The 24,100-nt window shown below is 39.8% G+C and overlaps 1 protein-coding gene across 5 annotated transcripts in view; it reads right to left on the bottom strand.

Moving 5' to 3' along the window:
- The window catches only part of FGGY (FGGY carbohydrate kinase domain containing), a 442,861-nt gene that overhangs the window by 347,720 nt on the left and 71,041 nt on the right, over window positions 1-24,100 (bottom strand). For all 5 annotated transcript variants that reach the window (XM_033225064.1, XM_033225066.1, XM_033225061.1 and 2 more), the window contains one exon: window positions 19,131-19,219. In XM_033225064.1, coding sequence (XP_033080955.1) covers window positions 19,131-19,219 — 89 coding nt within the window. The remainder of the gene's footprint in view (window positions 1-19,130; window positions 19,220-24,100) is intronic.

Here is a 24,100-nt window from a genome sequence, read left to right as displayed (position 1 = left end):
CATGCACCTGTAGTCCCAGCTATTCAGGAGACTGAGTCAGGAGAATCGCTTGAGCCTGGGAGGTGGAGGTGGCAGTGCACTGAGATTGTGCCACTGCACTCCAGCCTGAGTGACAGAGTGAAACTCTGCCTCAAAAAAAAAAAAAAAAAAAAAACTTTTCCAGTAAAATGATCAACAATTAGACAAAATTGATTGTAGCTGGAGAAAAATGCTGCCAGGAGTGGCTAAAACATGTGCAACCTATAATAAAAGGACACAGGGTCATCACGTAAGTTGAGGCCTCACAGACTCAACCCATCTACAATCCCATCTCATTAAGACCAGAAGAAGCAGCTGGCTTCTCCCAAAACAAGTCCTGGAGAAACAAAATTAGAAAGGCCCCATCCTTTAGATGTGCTCTTGAAAATAGCAAGTTCTTGATCTGGATGGGTTTTCACAGACAGTTGACAGGTCAGAGCTGACTGAGTGTATGTCATTTCAAAGGTCAAAGAGTTGGCAAAATGGATACGACTATTGTCAAACAGGAATGAGCTCCCTTTGAAGTCTGAGGCTTAGATGAGCTGATTCCGAAGTACTCTCTGTGAATGAGCAAAGGCAAGGGTAAAAAATAAAAATGCTGCCCTGTGTAGGCTGAGGCCTTTTTTTAACTAATACAGGGTATACCGCCCTGCCCTTTTATGGGGCACAACCCGCCATTAAAATCTTGGTGAAAAGGAACCACTCACCTGTGAAGTGGGATGGTGCTGGCAAATAGTCATAACGAACACTTCACCGCCTAAGCCCTGCAGATGTCTGCAAAAAAACCTTCCACAAAGTCCTCCTACGACCAGTATAGTCCACTAGTATCTGCCTTGCCCTCTGTTTACTTGTGCTTACCTGCTTTCTTTCCTCCATGGTTTGTATTCTAGTCTGTGGATAAATCTAGCCAAACTTATTGTGATACCACCAAATACATGAGTTGTTTCTGTGGCTATCATTCAGGAAGTTTCACTATGTTGTTTGTTATCTGAACCTGCACTGACTTTCAGTTTAGTAAATCAGACTAATATTCCACCTCGTAAATCAGAAACACAATGCCACGTCCCTTGTCCCAGCAGTGCTGGTAGCTGTGGAATGGAATACAAGTGGAATTAAAGGAAGTTCCTGCAGACTCAAATATCACAGAAATGCAATAATTTGTCTTTATTAATAGAAGGTCAAATACCATGTATCTACACAGTTGCATCAATATTTGTACAGTCCTTGGGTCTTGACTTTCAGCAATGGCCTCTTTAACAGAAAAAAAAAAACTTAAGTCTAAACCCTGACATTGTTAAATCACTTTTAGATACCTTTCATAAAAAAAGCAGATTTAAGACATAATGCATTCAAACTGGTGCCTAGTTTTCTCTGCAACTGAACCTCCCAGAATTTCAATCCTTGGAATACCAGCCATTTTGGAGTACTGTGGATTCCTTGTTGCTCTGCAAAATCTATAATCCATTTCTTAAGAACACTCGCTGGTAAATATGCTAGTGACTAACTCTATCTCTTACAGCTTCCTTCAGTACAGATATAACTAGCATGAATTGAGTGCTCATCATGCATCTCCATAGATTCTCACATCATTAAAACGTAAGTAATATTATCCCCATTTTAAAGATGAGGGAACTATTGCTCAGAAAAATTACTTTCCTAGAATCACATAGGTAGAGAGACTGAACTGGGATTTCAAGTCCAGTTTGAAGTCCAGTGTCCTTTTTTTCTACCATTTGTCAACCAACAGTCCAAAGGACCTGAGGCCATTTCTAGGAAGTGTGGTAACATCAAACTTTGATTCCCTACTCACTGATTCTGCTACCTCCCCTTTCTGCTACCCCTGCATCTTTGGGCTCCTTCTTCACTCATCAATTAGGGGAATCTGAGACAGCAGGGCTGAATGGAGGAGGTACTATATTTTTTAAATTTCCTGATCCTAAAAGCTATCGGGGGAAAAAAAAAATCAAAAGAAACAAACACTGTCAAGCTACAGACACACCTGAAACCTTCAAAATTTCTCAGAAACCTTGGCAAAAACATTCACTGAGGCTAGAGCTTAGTCCCCACATTAATGTCACAAAAATCAGGGGTATGCAAAAGTGAGATACACAAAATTATGACTTCTTAAGAAAAGCAAAAATCGGGGGTAAAATTCCAGAGAAAATGGCTGAGTCTTGGTCAGTGGTTCTCAAACGTTAGCATCCATCAGATTCTTCCGGAGGGTTTTTTAAAACACAAATAATTTGGTCCCACTCCCAAGAGTTTCAGAGTCAGTAGGGTGGGAGTGAGGCCACAGGATTTGCATTTCCAGTGTATTTCCAAGTGATGCTGCTCATGCTGCTCATCTGAAGGCCATACTTCCTAAACAACCGGCTTAGGGAGGTTATTGGCCTAATAAATGAACTCTTTACATTAGAGAAATAGGTCTCTGCTGGATTCCTTTAATAATTAGTTAACAAACAAGTACTAAGCTAATTAGTACTAATCAAGGCAGTGAACCATTACGGTAAACAGCCCGAATTCGGGAGCCAGACTGCCCAGGTTAAAATTCCAACTCTGCCAACCATTGTGTGACCACGGGCAAGTTCCTTAGCCTCTTTGAGACTGTCTTTTTATCTGTAGAAAATAAATGATAATTATGATACATATAATATAAGGATATCGGGAGGACTGAAGGGGTTAATATATATCTCAAATACTCACAATAGTGGCCAGCACATGTTAAGTGCTCTGTTAAGTATAAAATACAAGCACTATTATTATTATTATAATTTCTTCTACCTCTAGAACTGTCAACTGCTGTATTAGGACTTGGGGACAGAGCCGCGAACAGAACTATATGGTCCCTGCACTCATGAAGTTACAACTAGCAAAGAAGATACAACTTAAACAGGTGTTTCCAAGCATTATCTGCTTAAATCAGAAGGCTGAATGTAGGGAAACAAAGAAACTGCTACAAAGTCATAACAGATTGGAGATCAATCAGGCATTAAAAACACCTTTTAAATTAGAATATACACCAAGGGAAAAATATAACTTTTCAGGAACAAACTATTGTGACTTTTAAAATATAATGGTATGAAAAAAATAACTCTTTTCAGTCAATTTCTCAGATTTCTCAACACCTAACACGTGTCACTCACTCTGCACCAGGGATATAAAGGTGAATAGACTGTAGCATCTTCATCCAAAGACCTCCTACACTGTTAGAAGAAAAATATATGTCAAGAAATAATTACAGTGCAATGAGAGAAGTTCTTAAAGAACTACAGGAAAAATGAAACAGGAGTATGTAACTGCCCAAAAGAGTCTGAACAGCTTCACAAATAATATCACATTTAAGTTGGGTGTCGAAGAGTGTAGCAGTTGCCAAGAAGAAAAAAGGGTGAATGATACTCTGCAGGGAGGAAACGGTATGTGCAAAGTCAAGAAGACATGAAAAGGCCTGGCTTGCCCAGAGATTGGGGAGATGTCTGATGTGGCTGAAAGGTTGGTGAGTGATAAGGACCAGAAAGAGATAAGCTTAGTCTCAGTACTGTGAAAATATCACCAGTTTTCTCAATAATATGCAGTTGGAGCTGTCTGGATAGGGATTGAAGATGGTAAGGAAATAAATATGCAAAGTAATAGTCCATGGGTTTTTCAGTGCAAATCTAAAGTTACCCTTGCACTATGCCCTCCAGAGGGTGAATGTTTTAATGGTAGACAATGGTATTTAGCTCCATTTGCCTGGATCTTATACGCCAGTAACAAATAATAAAAACAGCAGCAGGAACAGCTAATGTCGAGTCCTTAGCAGGTTGTACTATGAGCTTTATACACATGAACTCGTTCAATCCCGCAACAAGCCCATGAAATATAAATAAGACAATGAAGTGCAGAAATGGTATGTAACTTGCTCAAGGTTACACAATAAGTCCCAGGGTGGGCATTTTACACCAAAGCCAAAGTTCAACCGCTCACCCTCGAGTCTCCTATCCTTCCTCCATGAAGGATGCTCTCAGATTCTGTAGGGCCTGAAGCTGTTATGTAAAGGCTCTTTAAGAAAAGGAATATGATTATGAATATGAGATTAAGTACAAGAGTGAATATTTATTTACAGTAAGAAAAAAGTTTGAAAACAAATACCTTGAGCTTTGAGGATGTAGGTCCCTTTTATCTGAGATCAGAAATGTTTATACAGAAATGCTTTCTGATTGCAACCCCTCCCCACCTGGAACATTCTACAACTCCCTGTGCAAGTGAAGGGCCCTGAAGCCTAGACACTGCTGCATTCACTTCATGAGATGCCCATCTCTGCCTCTCCCTTGCCTGACAATCTCTCAAACTTTTCCAAAACATTTTGATAAAGACCAGATGTTAAAGTTAAAGGAAACTGGTCCATTCGCTGTGGGACAAAAAAGGGGGCAGAGATGAGTGTAGTGTGAGAAGAACTAGGGTTTTCATCCTTTCTCCTCTGCTAAAAACATGGGCCACAGCAAGCGACCTGGGAGTCATGCACACCTAGGTCCAGATCCAGCCTCTCAGCTCCTCAGTAACTGTGTGAACTTGAATGCGTTCTTTGATCTCTGTGGGTCTCAGTCTACTCCTCTGTAAAAAGGACACACTGTAAGGATCAAATAGGACAACATGCATAATGCCCAGAAATATGAGCTCTCTTCCTTCTGGATATGGCTTTCCTGTGCTTTCTCCTTCTTCCCTCTCATCCCATCCCAAGTCTGGGGTAGGTAGATACTTTCTCTGCATCCTTGCATATCCTGTGGAGACCTCCATCATAGTACATCATTCTCTTATTAATTGAGCAAGTATTCCCTGGAGACAAAAATGATGAAGAGACATGCTACTGTCTTCAAGAGGCTCACGTGTAACAGACACTCACAGCTCATGGAACCTTTTTTCACCACTACCCTAGATGCTCCTTGAGGGCTAGAGCCGTACCTTATTCTGATGCGGACCTTCAGAGGCAACAGGCATGCAGCTCACGTGGAAGCTAACAGAAAAGTCTACCATGAGTCCATCTCCAGTCTCCCAACTCTTAGCCACTCCCTATACCAGCCTTGCCCTGGCCCACTTGCCTAACTCTCCCAGCCCTCCTCTTGACAGGCGGCAGTGGAGCTGATCAGTGTACCCTTTGCAGGGCTGGATTAATGAAGTTTGTTTGATAGGGCACTAGACCCATTCTTGGCACTCACCTCTAGAACAAAGAAAAATACTGGCCCTTCCAAGGCAAAACAAAGGCAGACTTTTCCCCTAACGGATCCCTTTTCCTTTGTAAAAGACACTACGCAGACCTTTGGTCCTCCACTGAACTACATTTAAAATAGCTTTTGTGAAGGACAGACACAGTGACCATTCTTATATATGTGTGTGCAAGCAGCAAAGAAGTGATTGTAATATGAACAATGTGTACTTCTTCCCACTTCTGACAGAACAGACGACATTGTGTCCTGAGCCTGGGAGGGGGTTGGGGGCCAAAATAAAGAAACCAAACCTTAAGTTTTATTACATGAAATTCTGATAAAAAGCACTTCGAAGCCTCTTTCCCATCATCAAAAAACCACACTGGGCAAGATCAGAGCTTAACAGCCAACAAAAAAACACATTCAATCCCTGAGATCATTTTCCTGAAATAGAAAACTACATATGTTTCTCAAATTTCACATCAAGCCACTGCAGAGGCCAGACTGCAGGGCTGATTTGGGCCAAAGTAAGTAAGAGAGAAGGGAGAGAGGAGGGGGATGGGGTGGGAAAGGGAGTAAACAGGAGAAAAAGAGCCCGTTCTTCCACATCACCACATTTCTCTAGCACAATCTAAACTTACAAACACCCCGTTTCACAGAACTTATAGTTAGGGTTGCTTATCGGACAGCCTTTACTTTGTCAAATTAAGACACATTGCCTTGGATTAGCAAGACTCCTTAAATTCAAAATGACTTCATGGTTGGCTCAGAGTGCAGTGTCTCTAGGGCCAGCCGCCAGGAACACATCCACTGCAGAGGTCCCTCCTCCCCCATACTGACCTACCTGACTTTTCCATGGAGACAGTAGAGCAAAATCCTAAGCAGACAGGCTGTCAATGTTAATTAAAGGTCCAAACACCTCTTTAGAAACTATCTCCAGCTCAATATTTATACAGAACATAAGACTCCTAACAGACAGGGTTGGGGAGGAGAGGAGGAGGTTAAGGACGGAAATAGGTTTGAATGGCATTTGGAACCCATTAATTTTTAAAAGACAGGCTGCCACCTTATATAGACCCAGAAAGGTTCAAAATGTAACAAAACCAGGAAGATGAATGAGCTGAAGATTGTTTAGAAAGCCTGGCAAGAGTGCTCCGCTTTTGAAAATAATAATATCTGGGCAATAATGAGAGCTGACATTTTTTATTGGTGAATGCAGTTTTTGGCACATTTTAACAATACAGGTTGACAATTTTTTGTATTTAACAAAAGGAAAAGCAATCTTCTAAATGATCTGGGAACAAAGGGCTCCCCGACTACAATTTCTTAATAACAAATAAGAATTCTCTTCAAAGGCCCTTGATAATTTACAGAGAAGAAGAAAGAAAAATGAAGAAAAATTTTAAAAGAAGGTATACTTTCAAAAAAGAAACAAAATAGAAGTAGTAAAGGAGAAAAAGGAGGAAAGGAAAGGGTACAGCATTTGAACATTAAATTATAGCCCAAAGGGTTAGATTCTAAGGTTTGACTTTAGCAATCTCCTTTCAAAGGAATGAGTTTTATAGGAGAATCCAAAAGGAGATGTTGGTCAACCCCACTACATCTTATAGACTCAGAACTTTGGGCCTGGGAAGTACTAAATGAATCACCTAATCCAAGCAGCACATTTTGCAGATGAGAAAAGTCTGATATGGGTGCCAGGGGCCCAAGTTACCTGGTTGGACCAGACACGAGTCTTTCGAGCTCCAAGCCACACCACTTCTGTATCTTGTGATGTAGGTCCTGAAAACCGCCAAGGCTTCAGAGCTCTAGTGCCATGAATTCCAAGACTGAATACTGATACCTTTAACCAGATTGACTGATCTGAACCTCTACCAAGGTTCTTGAGGCTACCAAGAATCACATAAGTATAACATATTCCAAAAGTATGAAGTTCACAAAATAGTCCACTGACAGAGTTAACCACCCTGGGTAAGAAATGAATTTAAGAGTTCACAAAGACTGAAATGCCCAATGTATCCTGAGGCCTTCTTGGGTCAGGAAAAGGACCCCTGAGCAAGGCATGATCCAGGAAAGTACCCCTTAAAATTTAACTCTTATTCCACACACTGGCTTCACCCTCAGAATGAGACCCTTCTGAGTTTCAGTTCTGTTCCCTGAAAAATGAGATCTAACTCTCTAGCATCTTCACAATTCCAAAACATTTTCAACAGAGAATACAGTATCATATTTATTTGTAAGTGAGGAATCAAATTCAGAGAGAGTTCTACTTTATCATGTTGAAAGAGCAAATGAAATTAAATTCCAAAAGTGATTCAAGGTCTCAGAGAAAACTGTTCAGTAAAGGAAAAGCTATATTGCTGCTCAGTTGGAAAATGACAGTCATGCTAGAGATCATCTTTCAGCCACATAAAATCCATGTCTAGATGTACACAGCAGAGAACTGGGGAAAAAGCTTTACAGAAATGGAACAGATTCAGACTAGTGGTTCTCAGTGAGGGGTGCACATCATAATCGTCGAGGTCACACAGTTTTACCCTTTCCCCCAAAGGACAGAGATGGGGCTTCTCACCCTTTTCTATCCAGATTTGCTTTACTAATGAAAACAGAAAAAAGCAAGCTCAACCTTCCTCAGACTTTGCCTCAGTGTAGCAGAGAGAGGGACAGTCAGTGATGTGGCAAGTGAGTACAAGTGCAGGGCACAGTCCCTGAGAACCTGTGCCTTAACACATGCTTCTCATGATGTTAGTGCCTCCTACTCCCTCCTACTCCCTCCTACTCCCCCACTGCCTCCAGCTCCACTGACCCAGCATGTTTCATCCTCTCTCGCCCTCCTTGGACTTTAAGCCTCTGAACTCAGGCTGGGCTGGCCTGAAGTCTCCTGGGCACCTACCCATTTCTTCACACCCGTAATGTTTCTGAGACGCCTAATTTGGTGACACTCTCCACAGGTAGCCTAAATCAAATCCCCAAACCAGGGAGGAGGTAGAGAAAAAGGTCATCAAACCACAGGTTTACTGGGTTTCTAAATGGTCCCTCTTCCTCACCCCATCCACAAGCTATTTCACTGAGTTTGGATTTATCTTAAAAGTGGCAGAGCAAAACTCTGAACTAAGGATTATTTGGCTCTTATATGGCTTTGAATATTCAAATAAATGTGTACCTATCAATTACTGGATTAGGGAGAGAATGCCTCACAGATGTTTTACTAATATATATATAAGGAATAAGTGAGTGAACGAATGAATGAATGAATGAATGATGAAAATTGTGAGTTACATTGCTCAGATTATATACCACCTCCCTCATGATCACCACCTTCCCCCCTTCTCCTTGTGACTGTCATTGGACTATAAATTTATGTCTGTGATACTGGTCAATGTAATTTACTGAGAAATTACAACTTTGATTGTCTTTTTACCCACCCCATATCAATTCTACGTTTTTATTTAGTTAGAAACCCCCAGTATTTGGATAGGAAGCCACCCAGATAAAAGCCTACACTGCCCAGATTCCCTTTCACCTCGGTTTGATTATAAATCTAGCTGCTGGTCAATAATACACAAGCACAAAGTATGACTTAGATCTTCTAAGAAGGTTGTTTAAAGAAGGCTTACTCCAATGTGAGGCACAACCTTTGTATGCACCACTCCCACTTCATTCTTCCTGCTACATGGACTGTGGACTTGATAATGGAAACTTCAACCGCCATCTTGGACCATGAAGTGATCCTGAAAATAGAACTCAGGGCTAAAAAATGTCAAAAAAGCTAGTGTCCTTGATGACTTTATGGGGACATCACAGTAGCCTAAGACTCCATATATCTATATTTATTTACAGAAAAGAATGAGCCCTTATGTGTTTAAGTAACTGTTATTTTGAAATTTCTATTATTTCTACTATCATTGGTGAAGAGATAAGGATATTTCTTCTGTAGAGAGTGAAAACACGCTTCTTTCTCAAAAATAACAGTAAAGAATATCTAATATTTACTGGTTATTTCTCAGCACTATCAAATATGCTAAAAAATAAACTGGTGAGACAGGATGACTGAATCCTTCCTAGAATTTAGAAGAGCTGCTTTAAATACCACTGTTCTGAGAAATCATCCTTCAACACAACCATAAAACCATGCAAATCAAGGAGCTTTAGCATCAAGCATATCAGAGGCAACTGTGCTTCTCCCTCTCACTGTCAGACACCTTTAATTTTTAATTTTATGACATTCCCTGGGGAATCCTTGCCAAAAAAAGTTACTTCTAGAATGATACAAATTCAATCAATTTTACTTTCATTCCACAGATTTATAGTATTTAAAAAAATCAATTATTAAACCACAATAAGAGACTACTTTATATCTACTACAATGGGTATAATTTTTTTAAAGGAGAGGGAAACAAGAGCTGGGGAGGATATGGAGGAATTAGAACTTTCATAGATTTCTGGTGGGAATGTAAAATGATGCAGCCATGGTGGAAACATCTGGTGGTTCCTCACCAAGCTAAACTTAGAATGACCCTATGGAACCAGCAATTTCACTCCTTAGATATACAACGAAAAGAACTAAAAGCAGAGACCCAAAGATACTTATATACCAATGTTTGCCACAGCATCACTGACAATAGTCAAAAGGTAGAAACGATACAAATGTCCACCAACAGGTCCATCAACAGATGAATGAACAAGCAAAATGTAGAATATGCACACAATGGGATGTAATTATTCAGTCATAAAAAAGAAAGGCTGACACATGCTCCTGCATAGACACACCTTGAAAACATTATGTTAAGTGAAATATGCCAGACGCAAAAGCATAAATACTATATAAATCTACTTAGATGGGGTATCTGGAATAGGCAAATTCATAGCAGACATAAAGTAGATTAGAGGTTAAGAGGGGAGAGGGAGGGATAAAAATAGTAAAGTTTTTATCTGCTCACTCAGCCACGGGCGGTTCATGAGGTCAGGAGTTCAAGACCCACCTGACCAATATGGTGAAACCCCGTCTCTACTAAAAATACAAAAATTAGTCAGGCGTGGTGGTGTGCACCTGTAGTCCCAGCTACTCAGGAGGCTGCAGTGGAAGAATCGCTTGAATCCTGGAGGCGGAGGCTGCAGTGAGCCAAGATCATGCCACTGCACTCCAGTCTGGGTGACACAGCAAGATGCTATCTCAAAAAAAAGAGTGGATAGGTAAAGGGGGAAATGGGGGGTTATTATTTAATGGGTAGCAGTTTCTGTCTGGGGTGATAAGTAAGTTTTAGAAATAGATAGTGGTAATGACTGCACACCATGGGGAATGTAATTCACAACACTGAATTATATACCTCAAAATAATTAAAATTTTATGCTATATTATTAAAATTAATAAAACTAAGTAATGTAATCTCCAAAAATCATTGAATAGTATACTTTAGTGAATTGTGTAGTATGTGAATTATATGTAAATATGTATACTATATATATCTGAAGCTGTTTTCTGAAAAAATCAACTCTTAGATAAACAAATGAGACAGGAGATGAAGAGGCCAAGCACCAAGGAAGGGATGTGGACTGTAGTCATAGGCAGGTATTAATGTGCAAGTTTCTCCCTTCTCCTGCTGCTGCCTCCACTCTCTGGGGAGAATGAGACTTCCACCCGACCTCCTCTCTCCACTCAGAGAAGCACCAGAGGACACAGAGTTGACTTTGCACCCCATCCTCTTACTCAATTTTCTCCAAGAGGGAAGGGGAAATTCATGTAATCATTAAGAGACTGGAATACGTTAAGCCACATTTTAAGGGTCACTGTGTTAAAGATAAGGTGATAATAATGAGCTCACACTTTCACTTCCTATGCCCAAGTGTGACCAGCATGGCTTCCCACTGCCACGTGGTAATCATACGCAAGCAAGTCTGGATTCATATTGCTAAGTTGCTAGACTTGAGATAAGGTTGGCAAATCGGGTCTTCTTTCTTGCCCTAACTCCTATGTATGTACACATAGCCCTGACATGCAGACAGGGTTTAACCGCACTTCTGAGCTGTATTATCTGTCTAGCATATTAGAAGTTCCATACACTAGAGGCTAAAGAGTATTTTCTGAGATAATAAGACAACTTTTCACTCCTCATTTAGCTAATATTTTTTAATGTAGTCTGTATCAGTCAGAACCCCAATGGCAAGAAAAAGTGAGAGGCCCTCTGAATCCTTAACAATAGGGATACCTGTAACGGACTAAGAGGATTAATTTTAATTGCCTTAAGTGTGACAATGATGTTGCGGTTATAAAGGAAAATGTTGTTACTATTGGGTGATCAGGTGGAGAATACTGTGAGGTCTGCAATTTATTTACAAATGATTCAGCAAAATAATCACATGTCTGTGTCAGAGGTAGGTAAGGTGTGCACTAGAGAGCACAAAAGTAATAAAATGTTAATATTTGATTAATGTAGGTAAAAGGTATAAGGGTGTTCAATATGCCCTTCTCTCAAGTTTTCTGTAGGTTTAAATTTTTCTGGAAATTATACTGCAAAAAAATTTTTTAAAAATTCTCACCAAAATTAAAGAAAACACTGAACTCCCAGTACAAATATTAGTAATTGACATAAATATCATTGAAATATGTAATACTAATTGTCATAATTAGTAACTGACAATGACATACATAAGTGGTTGATAAATATAAGAAAAATTAATCGCATTCAATAATCAAAAATACAAATTAAAATAAGATCCCATGTCAAGCCCAAACCCTTGACAAAATTAATATTGATATAGGATAGAATACTATACAGATGTCAAAAATATTTTTAGATATTAATATGAAAAATACAACATATTAAGTAAAAAAGTAAGTTGTACAAAGCATATTTCCAATTTATTAACAAAAGAAAAATCAGTAGAATAAGAGTCTAAATAATGGTACTGTATTTGAGATACTATGAATTATATTTAGAAAACGATCAACAACCCAACATAATCACCTCCTGACAGATTAGTAAAAACCCACAAGATGAATAACAATACAACAATATCCTTTAAAAATCCAAAACACAGAGAACCACAGAAATCAGCAACATAATAATTATTTTAAAGGAACTTCAGTTTCTAAAAGCCATAAATTCATCTCTTTAAAGGAAAAGGTAGAATATTTACTAACAATTCACACAGAATTGTACACTATAATGGAGGGGAGAGGAAAAGTAAAATGAATAAGTAGAATATATAAATTTAATATAAAGAAATATAAGAAAAAATAAACCTAAGATTATAGGAATTCAACCCTGTTTTCGCATATGCCACAGAAATGTCTCAGAAATTGTAACATTTAACCTGTAAACCAAACTTACAGAGTGTCTCTTATTTGTACATAAGAAGCCTTGTAAACAATTTATTTTAGTTCAAAGCCATAAAAATAGTGAACTGAGACAAGACAAATCTCCCATAAAGAATAATTCAAAGTAATATATGTAGATACTACAGTCTCAAGAAAATGAAGCACAAATACTCCCCACTCCTTATGTGTGGGCTGCGCATAGTGACTTCCTTCCAAAAAGTACAATATGGTGGGGGTGGAAGAGTAACTTTATAGTGGAGAAATCTGACAAACAGTATCTCAGCCAGGTGATCAAGTTGAACATCAATAGTGATAAGTTGTGCTAAGAGTGTGTATGTTTGATATGATGAGAAAGGTATTTTATCTCTGTGGTCTTCCTCCCAAAAACAAACTACCCAAGTCTCACCATGAGAAAAACATCAGACAAATTTCAATGGAGGGACATCCTACAATATACATGATCAATACACTTCAAAACTATCAAGGGTATCAAAAAGAAAGAAAGACTCAGAAACTATCACAGCCAAGAAGAGCCTGAGAAGTCGTGACGAAATGTAATATGGTAAAAAGGCCATTAGGTAAAAACTAAAAGAATTGGAATAAAGGATGGAATTTTATTAATGACAATATATCAATATCAGCCCATTAATTATGACAAATGTATCATAACAATACAGATATTAATGGGAGAAACTGGATATCAAGTATATGGGAATTCTATAATGTCTTCACAAGTTTTCCATAATCCTAAAACTATCTTAAAATTAAAATTTTATTCAAAATTATAACTAAATTTAATAGGACATACTTTTAAATAATTTATATTGTCTACCCTTGATCATCTAGGATTAATTTCTCTCAGACCCCCAATGTTAGAAAAAGTTCTACTTCCCTTGAACAGCAGTGAAGTTTTTATCTGTTCTACTCAGTTAATCTTGATCAAGCTCTGTCTTTGCTTTGGCCACTAGGAAGCTTGGAAACAAATTTATTAGTAATTATGAATTCTCTAAAGGTTCTCTAAAGTTCTTAGCTTCAGCTCAGTTATCCTATCATTATTTTCACTCCATTCTGATTTTTTCCTATTTTGTACCACTTTTTCTTATATTATTATTAGCCACCTCAAATCTCTTTAGAGGGAGAATTTATACATACATTTTTCAGACCACAAAAAAATTATACTATTCAAATGTATGACTTCCCATTTCTCATGTCATCAAAATTGTAGACAGTAACCCACTTAATAGCAAGAATGTGGCTAATAACTAAAGCATTCTGCTTCAGTTCTTGAATTGCAAAGCGGTAATGACACCACCTGCTGTAAGGATGGTCATGAGGACTAACAGAGCTAACATTTGCTAAATATGCCTAGCACAGATAAAGGAAAGGCACTCAATAAACGATAATTACCATTATTATTATTAACAAAAATAGCAATAATTATTTTCATTAATATAAGAAAAAGAATGGAGCTGAATTACAAAGTAATCATGGGCCAATTGGTGATTTTCTCAGTGACCCAGATAAACAAAAGTAGCTGCCATATTTCGGAGGATGAGAACAATAAAAGGGGAGAATGGGAGAAAAAAACAAAAACAAAACCTGAAAGAGAGGAGAGGAAAATGGAGAAGGAAGAGAGAAAGGAGAGGTGTTCTTACATATTGTCATTGCCAAAAACAAGTTTGAAAGCTTTTAGACAACGTGAAATTCAATCACTTGTTAGTCTTAACTCTACTAAAATATATTTTTTAAAAAGACTCTCTAGCCTTTTGGGCACTCATTTTCCCCAAAGCCTCCCAAAATAATCACATGTAAGAGCCAAATAAACACCAAATTTCAACCTCTCCTTGGTCCAGAGGATGCCAGGTTGGTGTTTTATTACCCAAAGTTTTTTTTGGAATTGGCATATTCAAATTCAGACCCTCATCTTCCTTACTCTAGAAGAGGGAACAGACAATGTGGATTTTTTATTAAAAGAACCCATTATTGTGTAAATACTATGTGCTACATGTTTTACCCAGAGAACCTCTAACTCTTTTAATAGCCCTGAAAGGGCTTATGGATGAGGAAATAAGGCTTAGGGAGGTAAATAATTTGCTCCAGGTTCTTGTAGACAGCACATGATGAAGACACTGAAACCAGGTCAGTCTGACCACAAGGACTTCCCTCTTTCCTCTATGCTTAATGTAAAGACTCATTGCCAAAACTGATAGAGAGAGGGAACTAAATGAAATCGGTAACACCTTTAAAAAGTTTTCTCAGGCCGGGCGCGGTGGCTCACGCCTGTAATCCCAGCACTTTGGGAGGCCGAAACAGGCGGATCACGAGGTCAGGAGATAGAGACCATCCTGGCTAACACGGTGAAACCCCGTCTCTACTAAAAAATACAGAAAACTAGCCGGGCGAGGTGGCGGGCGCCTGTAGTCCCAGCTACTCGGGAGGCTGAGGCAGGAGAATGGCGTAAACCCGGGAGGCGGAGCTTGCAGTGAGCTGAGATCTGGCCACTGCACTCCAGCCTGGGTGACACAGCGAGACTCCGTCTCAAAAAAAAAAAAAAGTTTTCTCAGCATTGTGTTAGAAGCTTTCTCTACAATAACCCCATGGAGCAGGTGTTGTCATTATTTCCATCTATAATCAAGAAAGCTCAGAGGGGCTCCTTGTTCCACCTTAATATGCAAGTAGAAATACAGAAGGAAGAAATATTGAGTAAACAGGAGAGAGAAAGATAGATGCAAGCTGTAAGTGGGCCAGGGGAAAGGGCAACCACCTTTGCAAGAGGAACCTGGTACCCAAGGTTCACAGGCTTTGCTCTCTGGAAGAGAGGGAAATGGGAAGAGAGGTCTCTGAAGGTGCTCACAAATATGGGGTGAGTGGGGGAAGGGGATGATTAATTTATACTAATGAAAATGGAATGAGTCATGAGTGTCACAGCCAATAAAAATGGCAGGGATGACTAGACAGCCAATAAATAATTTCTGAGCATTAAACTTTCTGCGTCCTCAAGGTTTGAGATTGTCAAAGGCAAGGCCAGAAGCCCCCAAGCAAGTTCTGATAAGTTAACAAGACGCCCTCCACTTTGTGAACCCAAAAGTATCTGAGACAGATCTCAATCAATCTAGAAAGTTTATTTTCCCAAGGTTAAGGATGCACCCATGACACAGCCTCAAGAGGTCCTGATGACAACTGCTCAAGGTGGTCGGGGCACAGCTTGCTTCTATACATCAATCAATACATGTAAGGTTAATACTGATTTGATCTGGATGGATGGGCAACTCAAAGCAGGGGCTTCCAGGTCATAAGTAGATTTAAAAATTTTCTGATTGGCAATTGTTTGAAAGAGTTATTATCAATAGAAAAGAATGTCTGGGTTAGGATAAGGAGTCGTGGAGACCAAGGTTTTATTATGCAGATGAAGCCTCCACTTAGCAGGCTTCAGAAAGAATAGATTGTAAACATTTCTTATGAGACTTAAGGTCTGTCTTGATGTTAGTGTTGGTTGGCTTTTCCTGAATTCCAAAAGGGAGGACTGTATAAGGAGGAATGTCTGACCCCCACCCTTCCCATCATGGCCTGAACTGGTTTTTCGGGTTAACTTTGGAATGCCTTTGGCCAAGAGAAGGGGTCCATTCAGATGGCAGGGGGCCTTAGAATTGTATTTTTTGTTTACAACTTTTAAATTCAAAAAATTCATTAGGCCCTTAAAACACTTCCAATCTCTCACTCAGAGTCACATCCTACTTTCACGCATATTCTGTTAGGCAGTGTTGTCCAAAGTTACCTGATCATATACTACCTGGGCACTTGTTAACATACAAATTCTCACATCTCCCATGGAGATTCTGATTCATTAGGTTGAAAACTAGAAGATCTGGGGATATGGGTTTTGAAAAAATCATTCAGGTAATTCCTATAATCCAACTAATTTGGAAAAATTGCTTTAACAGAATTCTCACAAGAAGTTTGCAAGATAGATATAACAATCCCCATGCTATAGACAAAAAGAGTGACACTCAAAGAAGGGAAGAGACTTGCCCAAGGTCACACAACTAGTGTGGTAAAATCAAAGCTGGTAAGTCATATTGTGAGTCCACTGTGTGTATGCATGCCAACGCACTTAACTCTATCTGAGCCACGGCTAGCTTCAAAAACCCCTCTCCTTGGTCCCTGAATATGGCACTGGAAACCAGGAAATGGGACACAGAATACCTAGAGCCATCAGAAAGAATCAGGGAGGCAGTCAAAGTGCTGAGTACAACATCAAAGAAAAAGAGAAGGAAAGTCAGGTTCTCCTCTATCTCTAGTTCCAGCTTTGAGCCCTCTGGGTTTACAGGCCAATGGGGTATTGCCTATAAACATGACAACTAGTACTGCTTGACTTACAAACAAGACCATTTGGCCAAAATGATCAAAACATTTCTTTCATGGATGTACAATGATGGAAAAAACCTATAGAAAGATTCTCTCAGAAATAACTTTGAACAATTAACATCACACCAAAAGAGGAATGCCCAAGATGATATCTTCACCTACACGCTGCCCTCCCCACTGGTGATAACTATAATGGTGACTAATTATACCTTCCAGGGTAAAGCTCATACCACTCCTCCAGGAATATCCTGCCAGAGATGGCACGTACCTGAGGTTTGCAGAGGCCATTTTCACAAGCACATGCATCTCTGCCCCGGGACCTTTGGCTAATGATTGTTTAATCACAAGGAGGTTCGGGGTTGCTGACATTAAGAATGACATGCTTGTGAAACGTTCTCTGCTATCTCCCTGCTAGAAGCCCCTGCTGCTGAATTATCACACCCTATCAACTCACTACAAAAAAAAATGAGATAGGAGAAATGGTACTGCTATTTCCGGCTCCCCTTGAGTTTAAAGAAGAAGGAAAGAGGGTAGGATTGGCCCCTCTCTAAATAAGCTGATTTTAAGATACAATACCTGCCTCCCCTATCATTAGAGGTTTATCTATCCTCTGGGAAATGATTCCCTTCCTTACCGGTTTGTTCAACCCAGATTCTAAATCTTTTTCAGATGAGAAGACCTGCCCTGACCTTATACATCTCCTTAAATCTGAGGTCATCATGACAAGAGGCTTGTCATACTTAGAGATTTCATATCCAACCTGTCTATATATCCCCACACATACACTCACTCTGTTAATTACAGTAGCCACAATTTCACACTCAATGAATATTTTATACAAGTCTCTGTTGTGTAGCATATGCTCTATTTTTAACATTCATAATTTACCGAAAAATAGTTGTTGACTTCAACATATATACTTCTACAATATGGGATAACTGAGGTACATTTACATAAAAAGCAAACAAGTATATAACATATCCATCCAGTTAAATTAGCTTCCTTGAATCTCCTAGTTAACATTAGAGGCCAAAATACACATACACACACACACACACACACACACACACACACAGAGACAAGTTATACATCACACAATGACATTCCAGTCAATAACAGACTGCATATATGACAGTGGTCCCAAAAGATATTAATGAAGCTGAAAAATTCCTATCACCTGGTGACATCTTGATGATCCTGACCCTGTGTAGGCCTTGGATAATGTGTATGTTTGTATCTCAGTTTTTAACAAAAAAGTTTAAAAAGTGAAAAAGAAAGTTAATAGAAAAAAGCTTATTGAATAAGAATATAAAGAAAATATTTTTGTACAGCTGTATAATGTGTTTTTGTTTTAGATAAGTGTTATTACAAGATTAAGAAAGTTTAAAAGTTTATAAAGTAAAAAATGCTACAGTAAGCAAAGGACAATTGTTAAACAAATTTTTAAAATAAATTTAGTGTAACCTATACGTACAGTGTTTATAAAGTCTATAGAAGTGTACAGTAATATCCTAGGCCTCTGCATTCAGTCACCACTCACTCACTGACTCACCCAGAGCAACTTCTAGTCCTGTAAGTTTCATTCATTATAAGTGCCCTATGTAAGTAGGCTATTTTTTATCTTTTACATTGTGTTTTTATTGTATCTTTTCTATGTTTAGATACACAAATAAGTACCATTGTGCACAATGGCCTACAGTATTCAGTACAGTAACATGCTCCACAGGTTTGTAGCCAAGCAGCAATAGGCTATACCATACAGCCTAGGTGTGCAGTAGAATACACCATCTAGATTTGCGAAAGCATACTCTATGATGTTTGCAACAATAATGAAATCGCCTAACAACACATTTCCCGGAATGTATCCCTGTCCTTAAGAAACGCATGACTCTGTGTGTGTGTGTGTGTGTGCGTGCGTGTGTGTTTATTTTTTCCTTTTATTCATCATGTAAAAAGTGCCTTTGGAAAAAGCCACATTTCACTCTGGATTTTTTGCATCTCTTTCAAATGTGAACAATTTTAATGAATGGTCTTCACCTTGGATACTCACATTCCAGGACTAATAGGAACAACAGTGTTTGGGCATGTGCAGTGGAGGTGGAAGATAGATTCAAGATGTTTCAAGTATGCAAAATCACATGCAGATGTACCAACAGTATATCCAGTCAAAGAGAGTTAAGAAAGCAATATATACACAGACATCCGAGAATGGAAGAATGCAAACACAATCTAACTTGTAATTAACATACCGTGCTGTGACACCTGTTGCCTTCCATGATAAGAAGTCTGGGAGATCAAAGAAATGTCCCGCCTTATCCCAGCAAGTCTCTCTCAAGTTCTGCCAAATTAAATATATATTAGAATCAATTATGGGGTTTTTCTACCATCTCCTCTTTCAATAATATTTCAAATTTTTCAAAACAAAAGCATAGCCAACAATGCCCACTGAAACATCTGTTCAGGAGCTTGGTGGGGGTAGGAATAATATAAAAGCAGTACTTACACAGGAAAGAAAAACTGACAATTCTTGATCCTTCCAGAAATAACCACAATTTCCCTTAAAACCCTCTTTGCCAATCTGGAGGGATAGAAAGCTGTATTAGTCCATTTTCACACAGCTGATAAAGACATACTGAGACTGGGTAATTTATAAAGAAAAGGAGGTTTAATGGACTCACAGTTCCATATGGCTGGGGAGGCCTCACAATCATGGCAGCAGACCAGAGAGAGAAATGAGAGCCCAGCAAAAGGGAAAACTCCTGATAAAACCATCAGATCTCGTGAGACGTATTCACTACCACGAGAACAGTATGGGGGAAACCACCCACATGATTCAATTATCTCCCACCAGGTCCCTCCCACAACACGAGGGAATTATGGGAGCTACAATTCAAGATGAAATTTGGGTGGGGATACAGCCACCCATATCAAAAGCACACTCTGTAAGGTATGCAATCCATCTTTCCGGTGAATGGTGATGGGCATATAAGATTTCAGAGCAGATATAAGCTAGAAAGAAGCTGTACTCAGAAACTGCCTAACGAAGCTAAATGTGCCCTGCCATATAAAATTCTCCACATGCCAACTGGTTCCAAAGGCAACAGAAAAAAAGATGGTCCCTGCCCTCAAAGAACTTCCACTCTAAGTCAAAGAGAATGGCCACATAAGCAGGCCATTGTACATTTTAAAGATTTGGTTCTCTGTATTGCAAAATGGCCAGATTTTTTCTTACTGCTGGGCATTTTCTTTCCTTTGCCACTTCTGCCTAAAACATTCATTCCTCACCCACCACCCTCTGCCCTCCCGGGATCCACATCATCCCCCTTCCTCATTTGGTTAACCCTACCCACCGCCATTCCTTGCAGGGGTTTCCAGGATCTCCTGCTCAAGTTTAGGTCTAGCTGTCATACAACCCATACCACCCCCACAATCATTTGTGCAATGTTCATATGGTTTGGCTGTGTCCTCACTCAAATCTCATCTTGCATTGTAGTTGCCATAATCCCCATGTGTCATAGGAGGGACCCTGTGAGAGGTAATTGAATCATGGGGGTGGTTACCTCCATGCTGTTCTCATGATAGCGACTGAGTTTTCACCAGATCTGATGGTTTTTATAAGGGGCTTCCCCTGCCTTCACTCTGCACTTCTCTCTCCTGCCACCCAATGAAGAAGGATGTGTTTGCTTCTCCTTCCGCCATAATTGTAAGTTTCCTGAGGCCTCCCCAGCCATGCTGAACTGTGAGTCAATTAAATGTCTTTCCTTTCTAAATTACCCAGTCTCGGGTATGTTTTTATTAGTAGCGTAAGATCAGACTAATACAAATGTCTTTCTTTCCTGACAGACTGACTATAAGCTCTGTGAGGTCAAGGATCTTGTCAGTCATGTTCACCATGATATTGGATGATTGTCTCCTCTCCTCCACTCCAATTGACAGGACCCTCAGCTGCCAAGTAGAAACTACATAACTCTCATCCTCTTACTACAAGCACTTAGTTAGACCAGGTTTAGACATGTGACCTAGTTGTGCCAACCAGATTTCTTCTCCTATGAACTTAGAATCAGGACCCAAATGGAACCGTTTCACTCTGCCTATGAATGGAACTGGAGATGAGATAAAGTTGAAAAGCATGAAGTGGCCATTTTCTGCCAAATACCTGAAGAGGTAGAATTTCAAAAACAGAATAGTAAAGAAGACAGAGGCACTAACAAGAAAGGTTTCCTACCATCCAGACAACTTTCCATGTCCTGATTTCTATTACTCCCTCTCCAGAAAGTTACAAGTAAAAGAAATTATAAGCATAGGAGTATTTCTGGGAACCTAAGGGCAACAATGCAGAAGTTCCAAAAGAGGCATATTTCAGTACCTGCCACAGGGTAACACACAGTAGGCACTCAATAAATATTTGTTGAATTACTAGACAAACTGCTCAGCTTCACCTTCCAATTCCTCTTGTGTGAGCAGTGCTTCAGTTTATAAAGGGCTTCCACATGTGTTATCTCCTTAGAGCAACACAAAAGTCCTGGGCATTATTATATCTATTTTATGTACAACTGGCCTTTATCAGAATTCTGTGAGTTCCTCCTTCATAGTGCTTCCCTAACACTACTATATAAACACCAACATTTATCTATTTACAGCAGATAAACGGTTCTATCCCAAGTGCTGTCCTATCAAAACAATATCAAAAGAGTTCAGATGTAAAAGGCAAAGTATCAAGCTGATTCTGTTATTGTTGTTGTTTTAACTTCCCAAACATCTAAAACATCTAGGTGAAAGCTTGTATCTAGAAAGGGACCTGTCCTAAACTTCTCTTTGAATGCCCATTCTAAGATGTTAATGTTAAATAAAGCAAAACTTAAAGATACTAAATATCCCTAACACAGCTAAGAACTAGTAGTATCTCTGTATAGGGTGTAACAAGCCACAATCAGAAAATGGTAGCCTTTGAAACCATGTGAGTCAAACTACCAGAATGCCTTTTGGCTAGTCCCTGAAATCTATTTCCATATGTCTTGTGGTTTCAGCAATCAGTGGCCAGGGAGAGGAGAAAAGGCAGCCTCTTTCTAAAGGTTCCAAAAATCAAAGGCCAGTGACCAGATATGAACCGCCAAACCACCGCAACAACAACCAGTGCTTCAAGCCAAAGCACAACGATCTTCTTAAATTCAGGCAAAAAAAAAAGCTACTTGTTTTAGATCTTGTGTGCGTTCACTAAAGACATTACATAATGGCAGCTTTTACCCGTAGCCACACAGACAGCCACTGTGGGACAACGGAACCCAAGTAGAATGACACAAAGAACTCAAGCCTTTTGCCAAAAAGAGACACTAGGAATAGGAGGAGCAAGGAGTCCAGGCATTCTTTCTTTTTGAGACCACACTAACCGTCACCAATCAAAGCCAGAGATCCCAGCCCAACCTCTACTCTAAGGAGATAACACATGTGGAAGCCCTCTATAAGCTCTGAAGCACTCATCACATAAAAGGAATTGGAAGATGAAGCTGAGCAGTTTGTCTAGTAATTCAACAAATATTTGTGGGATGAGGAACTAGAAATAACACGTTGTGGGAAGTCTGAGGTACTCTTAAGGATGTACATGGTCTCAGAAGGGAAGACAGCAGTATTCCCTGCTTTCTCTACAAAAGGGAAGTCTGGAGATAGGCCAGCAAAGAGGAGTAAGGATTTGGATGAGAGGAAATGTCTCCAGAAGCCTGATCCCTTACCTTGAGATGCCAGCAGGCATCTGTGAGGATTCCATGCAGTTTTTGTTGTTGTTTTTGAGACGGAGTCTCACTCCATCGCTAGGCTGGAGGTAGTAGTGTGATCTCGGCTCACTGCAACCTCTGCCCCCCGGGGTTCAAGAGATTCTCCTGTCTCAGCCTCCCAAGTAGCTGGGACCACAGGTGCATGCCACCATGCCCTGCTGTATATATTTTTTTCTTTTTTTGTATTTTTAGTAGAGACAAGGTTTCATTATGTTGGCCAGGCTGGTCTCGAACTCCTGACATTGTGATCTGCCCACCTCAGCCTCCCAAAGTGCTGGGATTACAAGCATGAGCCACCGTGCCCAGCGCCATGCAGTTTTTTATACTAGGCTACCTGATTCACAAGTGATTTGTCATCAAATGCCATATTGGCCAAGAGCACATTACCCCTACAGATGGATTTTTAGTCCAGTTCTGCAGAAAAATCTCTCTGTCCCTCCTCTCTGGCCCATACAATCCCAGCCAAAGGCCTCAATCTTACTGAACTAATTCTCTACTTGTAACCACTGGACCTGCATTAGGATACAGTGATCATCCTCTAAATCCTCCACAGTTTACAACAGTGTTCTCATTTAATCTTCAGGGTGGTGCAGAAGCATGTAGGTAATACACAATACTCACACATTAAGGAACTGGGGGTCAGACCACAAGGGCTTAGCCCAAAGTCACAGGGTTTCCAGCTCTAAAGTAAATGTTCGTTCCTTCTACTATGCCACAGTTAGCACCCTGAACCTCCCACTCCAATAAGAGATGTAATTTTGGGCCTTTTGGAAATGTCATAATGGAAGCTACTGCCACTCTTTACAGAAGAAAAGACAGACAAAAGCCATTCTAAGCACATTTCTGTACAATTTCAATCCTGGACAGCTCATGTAACTTCTATGTACTTATCACCTCCCACGCATAATGTTGCATGGATTAGAGAGTGCAAGGAACAGGCCCTCGACACACACTAACTTCAGATATGTCTCATTAGGTGATGGCCTAATAGAGTTCAAACCGGGAGCTCTCTGTGCTGAATGAGTTAAGTCTTTCTATCCTCCAGTTACCAAGCAACTAACAAAACTAGTTTTCAAGAAAAAAAGAAAAGTGATTTGGGTTATATGACTTGGCACAAAAGCCTTCTGCATTCCAACAACAATCCTTTGAGTTAAGCAATCCCTCGGCTTAAAGCAACCAAAGAGAACAGCTTTTGTAAAAAAAAGAAAAAAATCATCTATTACTTCATCAAACCACAGCATTTCTTGGGAGGAGGCTACTACTGAAAGCTCACATAGCTGTGGGTCTAAGCAGAGGGCGGAGGCAGGGCAGTATGTCCAAGATTCAAGGCTGTAGCCACCCTGCCAGCCTCAGGACAGAGAGAAGTAGCTTTCACCCTTTCCCTCCCACTCCAGGGAAGCTGTGAGGTTTCTGCTGCTTCTAGACACTGAAGGAACTCATGAGCGAAATGA

The sequence above is a fragment of the Trachypithecus francoisi genome, unplaced genomic scaffold (assembly GCF_009764315.1).
Source record: "Trachypithecus francoisi isolate TF-2019V2 unplaced genomic scaffold, Tfra_2.0 Lachesis_group12, whole genome shotgun sequence".
NCBI lineage: Eukaryota > Metazoa > Chordata > Mammalia > Primates > Cercopithecidae > Trachypithecus > Trachypithecus francoisi.
The sequence above is the reverse complement of the archived record's forward strand: the minus strand, read 5'-3'. Positions and strand labels throughout refer to the sequence as shown.